At 43.3% G+C, this 14,510-nt stretch overlaps 1 protein-coding gene across 1 annotated transcript in view; it reads left to right on the top strand.

The window, feature by feature from the left end:
* The window catches only part of kcnq3 (potassium voltage-gated channel, KQT-like subfamily, member 3), a 31,958-nt gene that overhangs the window by 13,731 nt on the left and 3,717 nt on the right, over positions 1-14,510 (top strand). The window contains exons 4-11 of the mRNA XM_046051918.1: positions 3,090-3,262; positions 3,479-3,652; positions 4,733-4,843; positions 5,275-5,370; positions 5,534-5,628; positions 6,282-6,308; positions 12,971-13,170; positions 13,335-13,440. Coding sequence (XP_045907874.1) covers positions 3,090-3,262; positions 3,479-3,652; positions 4,733-4,843; positions 5,275-5,370; positions 5,534-5,628; positions 6,282-6,308; positions 12,971-13,170; positions 13,335-13,440 — 982 coding nt within the window. The remainder of the gene's footprint in view (positions 1-3,089; positions 3,263-3,478; positions 3,653-4,732; positions 4,844-5,274; positions 5,371-5,533; positions 5,629-6,281; positions 6,309-12,970; positions 13,171-13,334; positions 13,441-14,510) is intronic.

Genomic DNA, 14,510 nt, shown 5'->3' with positions numbered 1-14,510 from the left:
GTGAGAGGGACGGATGGAGATGTGGAAATAAGCGTCTTGCAGATCTATCGTGACAAACCAATCCTCGGATTGGATGTGACTGATGATGGCTGGGATGGTAAGCATCCTGAACCTGAATCTCCTCAGAGATTGGTTCAGGGACCGCAAATCCAAAATCGGACGCAATCCTCCGTCCTTCTTGGGGACCAGGAAGTATCGGCTGTAAAAGCCGGCTTCTCTGACTGGCAGGGAAATTATTCTATGGCCCCTTTCTTCAGAAGAGAGCAGACTTCCTGTCCCAACACCTGGCTCTGTTCTGCGTGTACTGTAGTCCCGACCATCCCGCAGAATCTGGGGGGGCGAACCCGGAACTGCAGCCTGTAGCCATCTACTACTGTGCGGAGGACCCATGGGGAAATGTTCGCGAGGCTTCGCCAAGCTTCCGCGAACTTCGTCAAGGGGACCAGTCCCTCGGGAATCCCCGGTGGCGCCCTGAAGCGGAGGACCGCCAGGGAAGGCTCGCCGGTGAACCACGGTTTGTGAGCCCAGTCGTGTTCCGGCTGCCGGCGGCTAGCGCATCCCGAGCGCTGAAGCGGTGGGAGAAACAACGCCTGTTGCTGGAGCCACCATGAGAGAGGGGACCTCGATCGGCCTCTCTCAGGGGAAGGGGGGCAGGGGGTGGTGGTGGGTCCCCCTACTCGAGGTCTCAGGACCTCTTCCCCCGGGCCCGCCGAGACTGAATGACGGTCCTCAGATCCGTCTTCCCGGGGGGCTGTGGGCGAGAGCGCCATCTTGCGTCCCAGGTTGGTTGAGGGGGATTGCGCGAAGCGACACTCTGCTTCTGGCTGTGGCGGTAGGTGCTGGATGAAGGCTGCGTCCGCCTTTCCTGAGCCGTCGCGATCCTGGAGTCTGACCGGCGGGGGAGATATCTCTCAAATGCCTCTCCCTGAGATTTGGCGTGCTGGAACCTGTTGACGACAGCATCCACTGCTTCTCCAAACAGGCCAGAAGGCAAGAGGGTTGCAAACCCGGTTGAAAAACCCTCTCCTTCCCCTGGATGCCTGATAGGTTGAGCCACAGATGGCGCTCCGTAGCCACCAAAGCCGCCATGGATCGGCCGATGGAACGGGCCGTTTCTTTGGTCACACGGAGAGCCAAGTCCGTCGCTCTACAAAGCTCCGTCAGGTCCTCCTCAGAGGGACCTCCCCCTACGTCACAGTCCCGAAGAAGATCGGCCTGGTATGCCTGCAAGACAGCCATCGTATGTAGGCTGGCACCAGCTCGACCCGCTGCCATGTAGGCCTTGCCCACCAAATCGGACGTCATCCGACACGGCTTGGTGGGGAGCGCCGGTGTCCGGAGGGATGAGGCGAGGTTGGGAGAGAGGTAGCTAGCCAGTGCCTCCTCCACTCGTGGCATCGCTCCGTAGCCGTGCTGTCTGATTCCCGTCACGTTGCCGTAGTCCAGCCAGGGGGACGTAGACAGCCGCGCAGAGAAGGGTTTATTCCATGATCTACACAACTCGTTGTGCAGATCCAGAAAAAATGGTAGGGGCCGACGCGGGGGTGGCGCTTGGTGTTGCAGAAACCGCTCATCTAGTTTGCTGCCTGCCGATGGCTGCTGCACCGCCTGTGGCCAATCAATGTGCAGCTTGGCCACGGCCCTCGTCACCACTTCCAACAACTCCTCGTATCCTGGTGAGGGCTGATGACGTTCCATTCCCTCTATGCTAAGTACATCTAGCTCCTCAGAGCCAGATCGTGTCAGCCTTTCCGGACTCCCGATCGGGGACGAGGGGAGGAGGATTCCGCGGACGAGGACCGGAAAAAGGTCTCAGCCGTTCCGGCACCCTCGGCGATCTCGCGTTGTGATCCCCAGGATCGGAGCCGCCATGACGCCTCAGCGACCGCGGGGCCTGTGCCACGAGGGGAGCGCATCCGACCATCCTCTAGGAAGAGAGCCGCCCGAGACCTCAGCACCCTCAGGGGCAGGGCCTCGCAATGGTCGCAGGCAGCCCCCTCGAGAGCCGCCTGAGCATGCGACATCCCCAGGCATGAGACGCACATCCCATGGGTATCACCTTCTGTGATGAAACGCTCACAAGGGAAGACACACTGTCGGAATTGCTTTGACATGATCTTCTGCTGCTTCGTCTCGATGTCAGGTAGGAAAATGGAGCCAGAGTGCCTGCTGAATAGAAAGAAGCTAATGTGTCCTATGTGCCAGCGTGCTTATATACCCCCTCCGGTTACGCCGTCACACACTACCGTTCTAGTAACACCAATAGGATTGGAGTAGTTTCATTCATAGTTCAGCCCTGCCACGCCCAGGGGCGTTCCCATAGTGTCGTCACCGACGCAGTTCGAGTTCCCTCGAAGGGGAACTGTTTATTGATTACAGGAGCCGCACTAGCTTCTGCTAATGTAGTTGTTGGTTTTCCTGTGCGCCATGAATACATACAAGACAAAAATTTACTAAAGAAGAATGAACACAAATAATGTTTAAAACAAATCTTATAACCTTATTTTGTGTGAAAAAGCATCTCAGTGATTGATGGGTAATCTGAGACTGTTCAGTTTGTGCTTTCTGAGAGCTAAACTCTTATTTGAGTGAAATAACTTAATCCCTCTGATTCACCTTAACAACCCCTTTTCTGAACTGAGAATCCAGCCCGAGATATTTACTGTCTTTTGGAACCTTGGGATTTCCACTAGAGTTTAAAGAGAGTCCAACAGAGTGTAAGAGCTTAAAGTGATTACTGTTATCAGACTACTGTACCTTGATTATTGCCCTAATGACATTATTAACATGCATAACACAGTGAGTGGGAATGAAAACATCAGTATGTGTTTTCTTATTTACTGTTAAAAAGTGTTCCAACATCCACAAAACTGCTCTTGATGTGTTACAACTAAATCTTATTAACGGCTTTTCAACATCTTTTATGTTCAGTCAGCTCGTGTTGTAGGAGCTAATTCCAGAGCTCTTCACAACGTATTCATCATTTCACAAAGACGACTTAATAACTGTGTCGGGTCAGACTCATTAAGTAAAATACTTACATAGAGAATCTTTTATGAATCTTTCTCTCACTGTGTCTCCTGTCTCAGACATCTTTGTGCTGATTGCCTCAGTGCCAGTGGTGGCAGTGCGTAATCAGGGTAATGTGTTGGCCACGTCCCTGCGCAGCCTGCGCTTCCTGCAGATCCTGCGGATGCTGCGCATGGACCGGAGAGGAGGAACCTGGAAACTGCTGGGGTCCGCCATCTACGCACACAGTAAGGTAGGAATGGATCCGACTCGGTTTGATTCCATGGTTTCTAACTAAGCAGAGAAACTACAGTGTGAGACATTGAAAGCTATTTCAAACAAAAAGGAGTTGAAGTGAAACCTTATTAATGTTACAACATGTGAACCACGTAAGATCTGAACCCTGTGTGAGGTAGAAGTAAATAAATCTGTTTTACTTAACTGTGCAATGACGCATATGTTTGTGTAGGAGCTGATCACGGCCTGGTACATCGGCTTCCTGTCTCTGATCCTGGCGTCTTTCCTGGTCTACCTGGTGGAAAAGGACGATGTCTCCATGGACGTATCCAACCATGATAACCCCACTGCTCAGCCCAAACCGCAGGACTTTGACACCTATGCCGACGCACTGTGGTGGGGACTGGTATGTACATTACATTATGTTTCTGTATGGTGTTCCCTTATACAGTAATCCACCTTTTTGAAGACGCACAGGCACAAATATATTATTCTAATAATAAATACTTGTTGTTTCTCCGTAAATTCACCTTAATTTGTAATCCTTTTACAACGTGTCCGCTTACAATGTAAACTACTATATAGAGACCATATTGAGAGGTAATTACAAAATGTAAATATGTATTAATGGTAACAGGAAACATGCCAACAGTAAATAATATCAAATATGGGGTCTGAGTTCATGAAAATCATCAAGATGATTGTACTTTAACTTTTTTTAAGAAGTCCTTGAATGCACTCCAGATGAACCTCTACCCTGGCTTTAGGGGACTAAATCACTTTGTTCAGACAGGTCTTTCTGCAAAACAACGTGGGAATAAACAGTGCAAAAGAATCTCCATCTTAACCTGTCATTTAAAACCGGTTGCTGGGTCCTAAAATTCCTAATCTGTTATAATCTAATAATTTCCGCCCAAAAAAGTTATCAGTTTTGAGCAACTAAAATTCTGCTGCATTTGTTTCTCATTGGGAATGTCCAACATTCACACCTTCAAAGTCAACTGCTGATATTCTGTTGGAAAATCTGATCTGAAAGACAAAAACTAAAAACTGTAAATTATCCGGTGGCTTGTTGTACAATTTACCAGTCTTGGTAGAACTTCATGCTCTTTTATGCCTTCTAGTCAGGGAAGCACTACACATATTTACAGCAGCATGGCCTCATTAAGGAGACCGTCCTTCAACCACAAGGCCAGAGTTCAGGTTTTATTACACCAAGCATCTGCCCCTGCTGAAGTGTCCTTGAGCAAGATACTCAATCATCACCGACTGCATATTGTAGATGATGTTGTGACCCTTTGAAACACTGAACTGCCCTTTAGTGGATCGTTACCGAGGTCACAGAGCAGAGCACGGCTCACAGCAAGGTTTATATTTCAAAATTATCTCCTGTCTCACTCTCTTAGTAGCTGGCCACCTCAGACATTTGACAGTAACATTGGAAACATTGAAAGGAAATGGTCATCTTTATTTGTCTCTTTTGCAGATCACACTGACCACCATCGGTTATGGGGACAAAACCCCAAAGACCTGGGCTGGGAGGCTGTTAGCCGGCACTTTTGCTCTGATTGGAGTGTCCTTCTTCGCTTTGCCTGCAGTGGGTATACTCTCATGTATAGTTTAATGATCGCAGCAGCACTGAATTCTGTACAATTGTAATCCACAGTGCTGCTGATGGTCAGATTAGTGTTGTTTTTACTTCACCTTTGTTGTTGCTGCTTGTTGTTTTCTATGTAACCCACACACTATTTCCTATTTCCGTACATGCTGACGCACCAGAAAAGCTGCATACCCATTTTGCTCCTCAGATCAGCTCATCTTTGCCGTTTTACAATGACTACTGCTTCTGTCTGTACAGAATCACATCTGGTGTATGCTTGGAGCATGAAATGAGATACATAAAATCACAGCAGTGTCTTTTGACCTTTACGATAGTTCAAATGAACTATGTTGGACAACCAGCCCCAGTGGTATTTAAACTTAGTCTGCAGAGGCAGCAGTATTGTTGATGGTGTTTTGTGGCCACAGGGGATCCTGGGTTCGGGCTTGGCTCTGAAGGTCCAGGAGCAGCACAGACAGAAGCACTTTGAGAAGCGCAGACATCCAGCCGCCGGGCTCATCCAGGTCAGTCACTGCCTGACATTACGAACAACCTTCTCACATGAGTGGTCCAGCTGTGATATTCAGGTTTTCTACTGGATTCTGCTAAACTGAATCATACAGGTGATATTAAAGGGCCCATTTTTACTGTGACATTATTTGCTGTTCTGTCGCTGTTTCTTTTAAGTCTGCCTGGCGATATTATTCCACCAATCCAATTAGAGAGGACCTTATTGCTACTTGGAGATTTTATGAAACTGTCATCTCTCTTCCCTGTTTCAGGTAAATAAAAATCACAACAAAATGGCATGTGTCTCTTTCAAAAGCCTCCATGCACAACTGTACAATGTGCACAAAATACCTGACCGTGAATTATGTTGAGTTTGGAGTTTGGTTTTTAATTCCAGCATTAATTTCTGTTGTTACATTTCACATTTTTGTTCAAACTGTTTAGTTTGCATGCTTATCATTAACCTGAAACAAAGTCTGTGGTTTCCATGGAAAGTTGGATACTGAACAGTGGTGATCATACATGGCTCAGGGTTTTCCAAAAACATCTGAGCACAAAGAAAATCCTGAAGGAATCTGAAATGACTTAATCATAATATTTTAGTTTGAACTAAAATCACTTTGGAAGGAGATTTGATCGTTTAAGATCTTATAAAACAACAGTCATTAAGATTTAGTAGAAATATTGATTCAAACTTGTACATGTAGATGCAGACAGTAAAACTATAGCTCTTTACTGATAAATACTGGCAAACGAAGCTCACGTTGGCCACACATAGGAATAGCTAAAGATGTCATGTCTCACATTTAAGGCATTTCGTTCCTGTTTAGACAAACACAGCATTGGATTTGTCTTCTGCCTTTTAGTGATCATTAAAGGATGTTTAATGTGTTAACTTTATACTTTTCTCTCTCTCCATCCAAAGGAAGGATCACTTGGAGGCCATTGCGAGGTAGGGCACTGTTGTTTGTTCTCCAGCAGAGACACTATAAATCACACAGAGCTGTGCCCAGAGTCAGAAAGATGGGGCTTTAATTAGCCCTACATGCTGGAAAGACTAATGAAGGTTTCCTCAAATCCACCCCCCCTCCCATCCACTTTTTAAATAGCTTTCTATATTAATTCGCAAGTCGAATAAATCTCTGAGCTAATGGCTGTGGTAAATATGTGAATCGTGATATAAAACTCCCACTCGTCCCGCTCTTTAATAGCGCTGCCTTCTACATCAGCTACTTTCATGGCATTTATGCTGAGAGATTTTTTTTTAGAAACCTATTACTGAGTCCATTAATTATGTTTCAATTATGAATGTCAGTTTAGATGGATAATTAGGACGCAAGATGGGGTCTTTGAGTTTGATGATTTTCTTTTTTCTCCCTCATGTGTAGGGAGAGTGGGATATTAGTGAGTCTCTACATCCAAAACCTGTCATGGAAATCTCACTAAGGGTGTTTGATTTGTGAAAGAAATAATCTGCTGAAATGATGTCATACGTTTATTGCGGTAATCAACACAAAGTAATGTTTGGTGACTACTGACCTCAGGGTAACTACAAGCTACATCTGCCTACATACTTTTATTAGCTGCTGTTCTTTAAAGACAGCCTGAAGCAGTGATAGGGCACAGTCATTTTTATTGGGTTTCATGGGGATCACACCTGTGACCTGGGAGTTACAGGACAGTCTCTTTAAAACAAAACTTTACACTCAATCTTCTATTGCTTTCTGCATCTGGGAAAGGCTGAGAAGAAACACGTGAGGTATTTAATTTCTGTACTGTTGAAATTGAAAGGGAACATATAGCCTTTGAATAATGATTGCCTTCTCCACTTTGACAACTCATTATCTCCTCGTCTTAAAAGTGTTGTTTTGTCGACCAGAAAGGTTGGACATTGGACTTCTAATTTGTTTTACTTGGTAGGCCTGACAGAAAATCATTTTTGTCCTGTTTGGTTTTGCATCACTACAGAACAATACAAAACAAACAGCATACAGTGAAAATAGAAAAGGAAAAAACACCAGTGTGGTCCTGATATGGAGAAGGTATAAACTTCCCAGTCTGAGCTGTGGGTTTCTCTCCCTCCTCCTCTGTGCCGAACTGTTGGACTCTCCTGGTCACAACATAGCCTCATTACATTAGTGCGTTCTGCTCCGACGCCTCCTGGCCTCCACTGAGCTGCCATGTTCAACATGCTGGATTAAGTTACTGCTGCTAAAAGCTGCTAAGCAGCAACAACAGAAGGCTGATAGTGAGGAGGGGAATTCACTTCACTTTGACACTTAATGGGCAAAAGTCTGTAGACTGAACTTAAAGCGTCAGTTCACCCAAATGACCAAAGTAACATGAAATGGTCTCTATCATGCACATAGTTCTGTTATTTGTCCAGGTTTTGAGATATCTGTCTGAGATTTGTACTTCCACCCCAATACAGTACACTGATGGGGCATTCAATTTAGTGTGTGATGAAAACAGTGAAAGGCCATCTTGAGGCACGTTGAGATCAAAAATAGAAGTGAGATTATTAGAGAGATGGGGTGGTGATGGAGCAGTGATGGAGCAGTGGATAAGATACATTTGGTGTGAGAAACCCAGGTTCAATTTCCCACTGTGATGCGGGGTACCAATGTGTCCCTGAGCAAGACACTTAACCCATAGTTCCTCCAGAGGCGTGCGATCTCTGATATGGATCATCAAGATAGTGATTGTAAGTAGCTTTGGATAAAAAAAACGTCAGCTAAATGATTAAATGTAATAACTAAGTAATGTAGTAGCCTCCCATTTCTGAATTCCCACAACTGTTATTATAAGCACCATACAGAGACCGTGCTTGTAGAATTTTGTGGAGAGAGGGAAAGAAAGAAAAGGAAGGAATAAAGATGTAGATACTGAAGGTAGAAACAAATTTAGAAAATAAAAACAGAGCGAGTTAGAGGGAGTATTGAGCCCTTTGTAGGATCAGTGGCTGGGAAATTAGCAGTCTGACATTATCTTGTTGCTCTGAGCAAAGAGGTGGACGACGGCCAGAAACTACAACAGTGCTGCCATGTCCAACAAGAGGCTGATAAGCCACTTACTTTGTGTGTTTGTGTGTGTGTGTGTGTGTGTGTGTGTGTGTGTGTTTCAGTGCACTGTGTGATTTAAGACCTTTTATCTGAGTTATCCAGTGGTATGGTGTGGTCTATTTAACACAGCACTGAAAGAAAATTATACCCCATCTGAGAGTCACTTTTGTCGGTGTGTGTGTGCGCTCTATTGTGCTGACTAGTTTTGCTTTCATTGTCAGTGTTACCAAGATGAGGTCAGTTTTGTCTGCTCTCCCTCTTATGCTGGCCACAAACTGGAGGATTACTGGGCCGATTGTGGGTCTAATTCGCCTCCCGGCTGGTCAGAACTGATAATCAGCCCAAATGATCCAGTGGTGTGAGGGGTTTACAGACACAGGCCAAATCTTAAGATCGCCGACTGGATCGCAGGCTCCCTGATTTTGAATTGTAAATATTAAACCTGTTTGTGTGTTTTCATCACACATTACATTTTATTTCCCATCACTGTACTGTATTGGGGTGGAAGTAGAAATCTCAAACAGGTTTGACATTTACGATTTGATCAGAAACCCTCAACAGCCAATGAGAGCTGACCGGGAAGCGTCACTAGCATGTTGTATATCTGCTCGCGCTATAAAATGTATAAACCTGCTGATTCCCTCTTCTCAGCCTCGAGTTCATCCACAGTTTTATTCTCTATTTTGTTTTTCTGTGCAAAACACAGCACACAAAAGTTCAGCCAGCTGATGACTACAGTCTGCCTCAATGTTTGTTTCTGTCTTAAGTCACGTTTGATCACGCAGGTTTCTGTGAGAGCCCAAGTCCCTGAAACTGCCAATCTGAAATTTTTTAGTATAAACTCTTAGCAGGGGCAGCGCGGTGGTTAGCACTGTCGCCTCACAGCAAGAAGGCCGTGGGTTCAAACCCTGGTTGCCCCGGCCTTTCTGTGTGAAGTTTGCATGTTCTCGCCGTGTCTGCGTGGGTTCTCTCCGGGTGCTCCGGCTTCCTCCCACCATCCAAAGACATGCAGGCTAGGCTAATTGGTGTCTCCGAAATTGTCCTTAGGTGTGAGTGGTTGTCTGTCTATGTGTGGACCTGCAATGGACTGGTGGTCTGTCCAGGGTGTACCCCGCCTTTCGCCAGATGTAAGCTGGGACCCTGTATGTAGGATAAGCGGTTAACGATGGATGGATGAAACTCTGAATATGCGGTCCTGCATCTGGACTGAACTGTCTGTCGGTGGAATCCCACGTTTTTAAAGGTTAACATTTGTACAGTACCAGTTGTAAAAGTTCTCACGCAGTGAAATACAAATGTAAAACTGATAATCAACTCCACCTAGCTGAACATGAGCAGAAAACCTGCTGAAACACAGGAGCTATTAAAGTGCAGGAGTTTCTAACTAAATTTAATAATTTATCATTGAAGTGAAAAGGTGACACATTTTAAAAGATTTTTTCCCAAACAGAGACACAAAAGAGGAGGGAAGACTAAATCATGACTCAGCAGGGATGATATTACATGAGAAAAGTTGATCTACAGGAGAAACAGATCTGAAAGCAACACAGAATGACTTTTATTCTGTTAGAGTTAGGTTATAGATTTTGAATAGTCACCTGTCACCTGAATTATGTGTTTCTCTTTACATAAATAATGAAAAAATCACCATAAACTGGTGCAGAAAAAATCACCAGAATGCAGGAAATAAAGTATTCAATGCTCAAAAATTTCATATAATTCAGCATTAAAGATTGTCTCATGTTTCACAGATGTTGCAGATCTCAGCATTTAACTTGGTGAGAAAAAACCTACGAAAATAAGACCCAGGTTGTAATGGAGTGGAATTATCCTTTAATACTGTTGCTGCAGATTTGTGCAGGTATAGTAAACTAATATCTGTGTGTGTTTCTTGGGCAAGCAGAGCTGTGGGAGATAAGGAGCGTTATTTTTTCCTGTTGTGTTGCCGCGTTTGCAGAGAGCCACGAGATAATCACATGTAATTTTCGGTCTTTATTCGTCCGAGAAGTAGTCAGAAAGAGATTCTCTCTTCCTTTAAAGCTTCCTATTCTGCAGCCTCTCAGCGCCGTAATCTGCCATCCCTATTCTGCCCCGAGGCCACATAGAGGCTCATATTGTGTGTCTTCTGTGGGAGCAAAGTCGCTGAGAGCGCTCCACGTTTCAGGGGCCCCGTTCAGGCTGTTGCCGGCTCCGGTTACCCCGCCTCTCTGCCTCTTCCAAGGCACACAGGAGTCTTATTTTACCCAGGGAGCTCTTGTCTTTGTGCTGCCAAATATTGTCAGCCAATGGACAATAAAAGGAGACCAATCTCCTCACAGCTCTTTGAGGCTTGCTTCTGCTGGGAGGGCAGCATTGTTACGCCGACAGCAGACCATGAAGATTTTAACTTCTCTGTGAGAGGAAAGTTAGACTCAAGAAAAGTTGTTGCTGACACTAGAAGTGCGATTCCTTTAGAAGATGCTTGTGTCATTTGGTCTGGCTTCAAAATGAGAGAACACAAAAAATCCCCTTTTAGATGGACAAAAGACTTATTTTGGTTAAATATAGGGTTCAGAGAAATGTTTTTAGATGTCTGGCTACGTATTATACATGACCGAACAAACCTGAAAAATAGGCCCACCAATGATTTACCATAATGCAATCCATGATAACCTCGATGAAGATTAAACTTAAGGTTCAGTTTTTGTTGATACTACAACAAGTTGATTTGACTTCATGGTCATTTTAGAGTTTGTAGTTAGTGGAGGGAGTGTTGTCTTGGAATGTATTGTGTTAAAATGTGTTTGTCCTCCAAAAAATATTAGTAAACAAGTTGGAAAGTTTTAGGAAGGTCCAAGCTCCTGTCTGTCACACAATACTCGTTAGTAGGATATATTACACGTGTGATTTGTTGTCAATCAGACTTGGCCTTTAAGAGTTGATATTTTATCAGGTCAAGGTTAAGCATTTGGTAATTTTTTTTGTAGTTTCCATAATCCATCAATAATAACATTTTCCTCACCATATTAAAATCTAAGTTCTGGAAGCATGATGACGTCGGGTCAAGAAACATGAGTAGTAGGAAACAAGCCAACAGCTAGACTTTTTGGAAGACAATCATCCGTCACAATTTATAGACCACCTATCTGCTTCAACTTGACTTGAGGTTTGGCAAAAGAAGAACGTACTACTGCAGATGAAGAATCACACCAGAGATTTTTTTTTCATGGACTGACAACGAGGTGGAACTGTTGCTGAAAGTAACATGGGAGTACAAAGTGACTGCGGCAGCGGAAAACAGACTGGGAGTTATCGCAAAATAAATACATGCAAAATTGTGTGTTATTTGCACAGTTCAAAATATTTTAAGAACAATACCAAAACTTTGTCCCAAGACCCAATCAGGACCCAATCAGGAAGCCATATATTTCATCATGTAAACTACATGATGAAATATAGTATTTTTCAGTGACTACATTTCAAGTCCTAACTAGTCCCTGAAAAGCTGTCAAAAGCTTTTTTAGTCACTTTTTAACCTAGATGTCTAGATGCTTATTAATCAATAATTCCATGTTTACTAGAAAAATAACAGGGTTCAGTGAAGTCTTGCCAAATGTCTTTCTTATGTAAATTCACAGTTGATGAAAAAAATATATTGAGTTATAAGTATTTTGTTTGTGAGAAGTTGTAGGTGTATAGCAGCTTTCATACTCGTGAACCTCAAAGATTTTTAGCTGTAGAAAAATCTTCCTACAGACTATGAAAAAACATGAATGAACAGTCTGCAATTACACCTCTGTATAGATATTTGAAGCCTGGATTTTGGTTTATTGTTTGCAACCATCTTTGTCAAAATCTAAATTTGACAACTTCACCAAAGGTCTTGCACACAGTAAAGTTTAACAGATGCATAGTACAACTGTACATTCTAAACTATTGGTAAACTGTGGTGATGCATACTGTGGTGACGCAATGGATAAGATGCATGCCTTTGGTGTGAAAGACCCAGGTTCAGTCCCCCACTGTGACCCATCAAAGTGTCCCTGAGCAAGACACTTAACCCCCACATATCAATTATAATTGTAATCACTTTGGATAAAAGCGTCAGCTAAATGAATAAATGTAAACTTGTAATGACAAGAAAAGACATTTCAGTCTGTAGACCCTTAAGGGTTTTCTGATGATTTGATGGACAGAGATGTCCTTAGGGAGTTTGAGTGAGAGTGTGCAAGGTGCCTGGTTCCTTGGCATATCTAAATTTTGGAACCTGCGTACAGCTGAGGTGGGATGAGGAATCAGTCCAGCAAACATCTCCCTAAAGCTGCACCTCTTTAACCCTTAGTATCTTCATGATAAAACATTGCCAGAGGACATACTTTTCAAGAAGTGACAATAACTGTCATAAAAAGTTGATCAATTTTGTTTTTTAAGAGAGAAGTTTGTAATTAGAAGAACTGTGTTGTAAAACTGAACACTCAGTCTTGCTGGTTGCCACTTGATATAGTGCTGTATATCACATGACTTTCTCATCCTCCATACGGTATCTGTTTTTCTCTTTTTTCTTAAATTTCAGCCAAAAACTGAGTTTACTCGAGCGTGTTCGCCTTCCCAATGCACGGCAATCAATTGGGACGGGCAAGAAGCTCACAGGAAATGCCGAATCCATCGAGGAAAGTCCCTCCAAGGAGCCCAAACCTGCTGGTTTCAGTAACCGGGAACGCTTCCGCACCGCCTTCCGCATGAAGGCCTACACGCTCCGTCAGAGCTCTGAAGGTATGAAAACAAAAGGCATAGTTTAGAAAATAAAAGATTGGGTTGAGTCTTTAAGATTCACTTTGCATCTGTAGGCACTGGGCCCGGACCATCATCATATTTACTATCTATGGTAAGGCACAATTCTTGTTCAGTCAGTGTTGTCCTGTTTTTTTCTGTGTCAGATGCCGGAGCTCTGGCAGACCCAGCCTTAGAGGAGCGGGGCTTCCCCCCAGACATCCTCATGGAGGAGATGATCCCCACACTGAAGCTCGTCATTAGGGCAGTCAGGTCAGAAACCTTAGCTGTGCTCCTTAATAGTCACAATGAAACAGCAGTCAGAGCTTTTTGTTTCCATAATAATTGAATATTTGAAAGTGTAATATGATGTTGTTTTATAAGAGAAAATTATACTTTTATGTGCTCGGTTGGGCTCTGTTGTTCATTGTAAACAGCACTTGTATTACAGCTGAAATAAAATACAGTATAAAACCAGACAGCATTCAGAAAACTCTTAGCAGAAGCTGATAATCTTGTTTACACACTGATTGCTTTAAACAATCAGTTTGTACACATGCATGCATGTACATCATCATGTAAGTACAGATTCTAACAAAAAGCTACTACGATTAGTCGATTAATCAATTACTAAAGTAATCGTCAACTGTTTTGATAATCGATTAATTACTTTGAGTTCTTTTTTTTTTTTTTAAAGTACACATTCTCTGATTCCAGCTTTTTAGATGTGAATATTTTCTGGTTTCTTTACACCTCTATGACAGAAAACTGAATATATTGTGGACCAAATAAGACATTTGAGGACATCACCTTGGGCTTTGGGAAACGCTGACTCACAATTTTCTGGACCTATTATTTGACTAATCAAGAAAATAATCGACAGATTAATCGATAATGAAAATAACTGCTAGTTGCAACCCTAAAGGTAACAATGCGCCAACAAAGGCAGGAAAGAAGAAGACTGCTAGCGATCAAACACAAAGTAAACAATCTAAGTTTATAATTTTTTTCCAAAATTCAGCTCTGCACTTGACACGTTAGTTAGGGGATACACTCACTTGTGTTGGTGATTAGCCAAACTGTTGAGTGTATTTTGTTTGCAGAACTTCACCAGTGTACCTTTTAAATTACTCTTGAATAAAAGAGAAAGTTCTATCAGTTCTACCTGGTCAGTGGCCTAACTTTCCACCAAATTTCACTTAAATACATGTTTTATGTCCTGCTAAAAACAACAAACATGCAACATAGGATAGAAAACAGAACCTCCTTGTTGGTCATTTTTAAAATGGGTATTCAAATCAGGATATACAGTATCTGAGAAATGATCTGACCGAGCATTTCAT

The sequence above is a fragment of the Micropterus dolomieu genome, linkage group LG06 (genome assembly GCF_021292245.1).
Source record: "Micropterus dolomieu isolate WLL.071019.BEF.003 ecotype Adirondacks linkage group LG06, ASM2129224v1, whole genome shotgun sequence".
Classification (NCBI taxonomy): domain Eukaryota; kingdom Metazoa; phylum Chordata; class Actinopteri; order Centrarchiformes; family Centrarchidae; genus Micropterus; species Micropterus dolomieu.
Note: the sequence above shows the minus strand (reverse complement) of the source record. Positions and strands in the feature narration are given on the sequence as shown.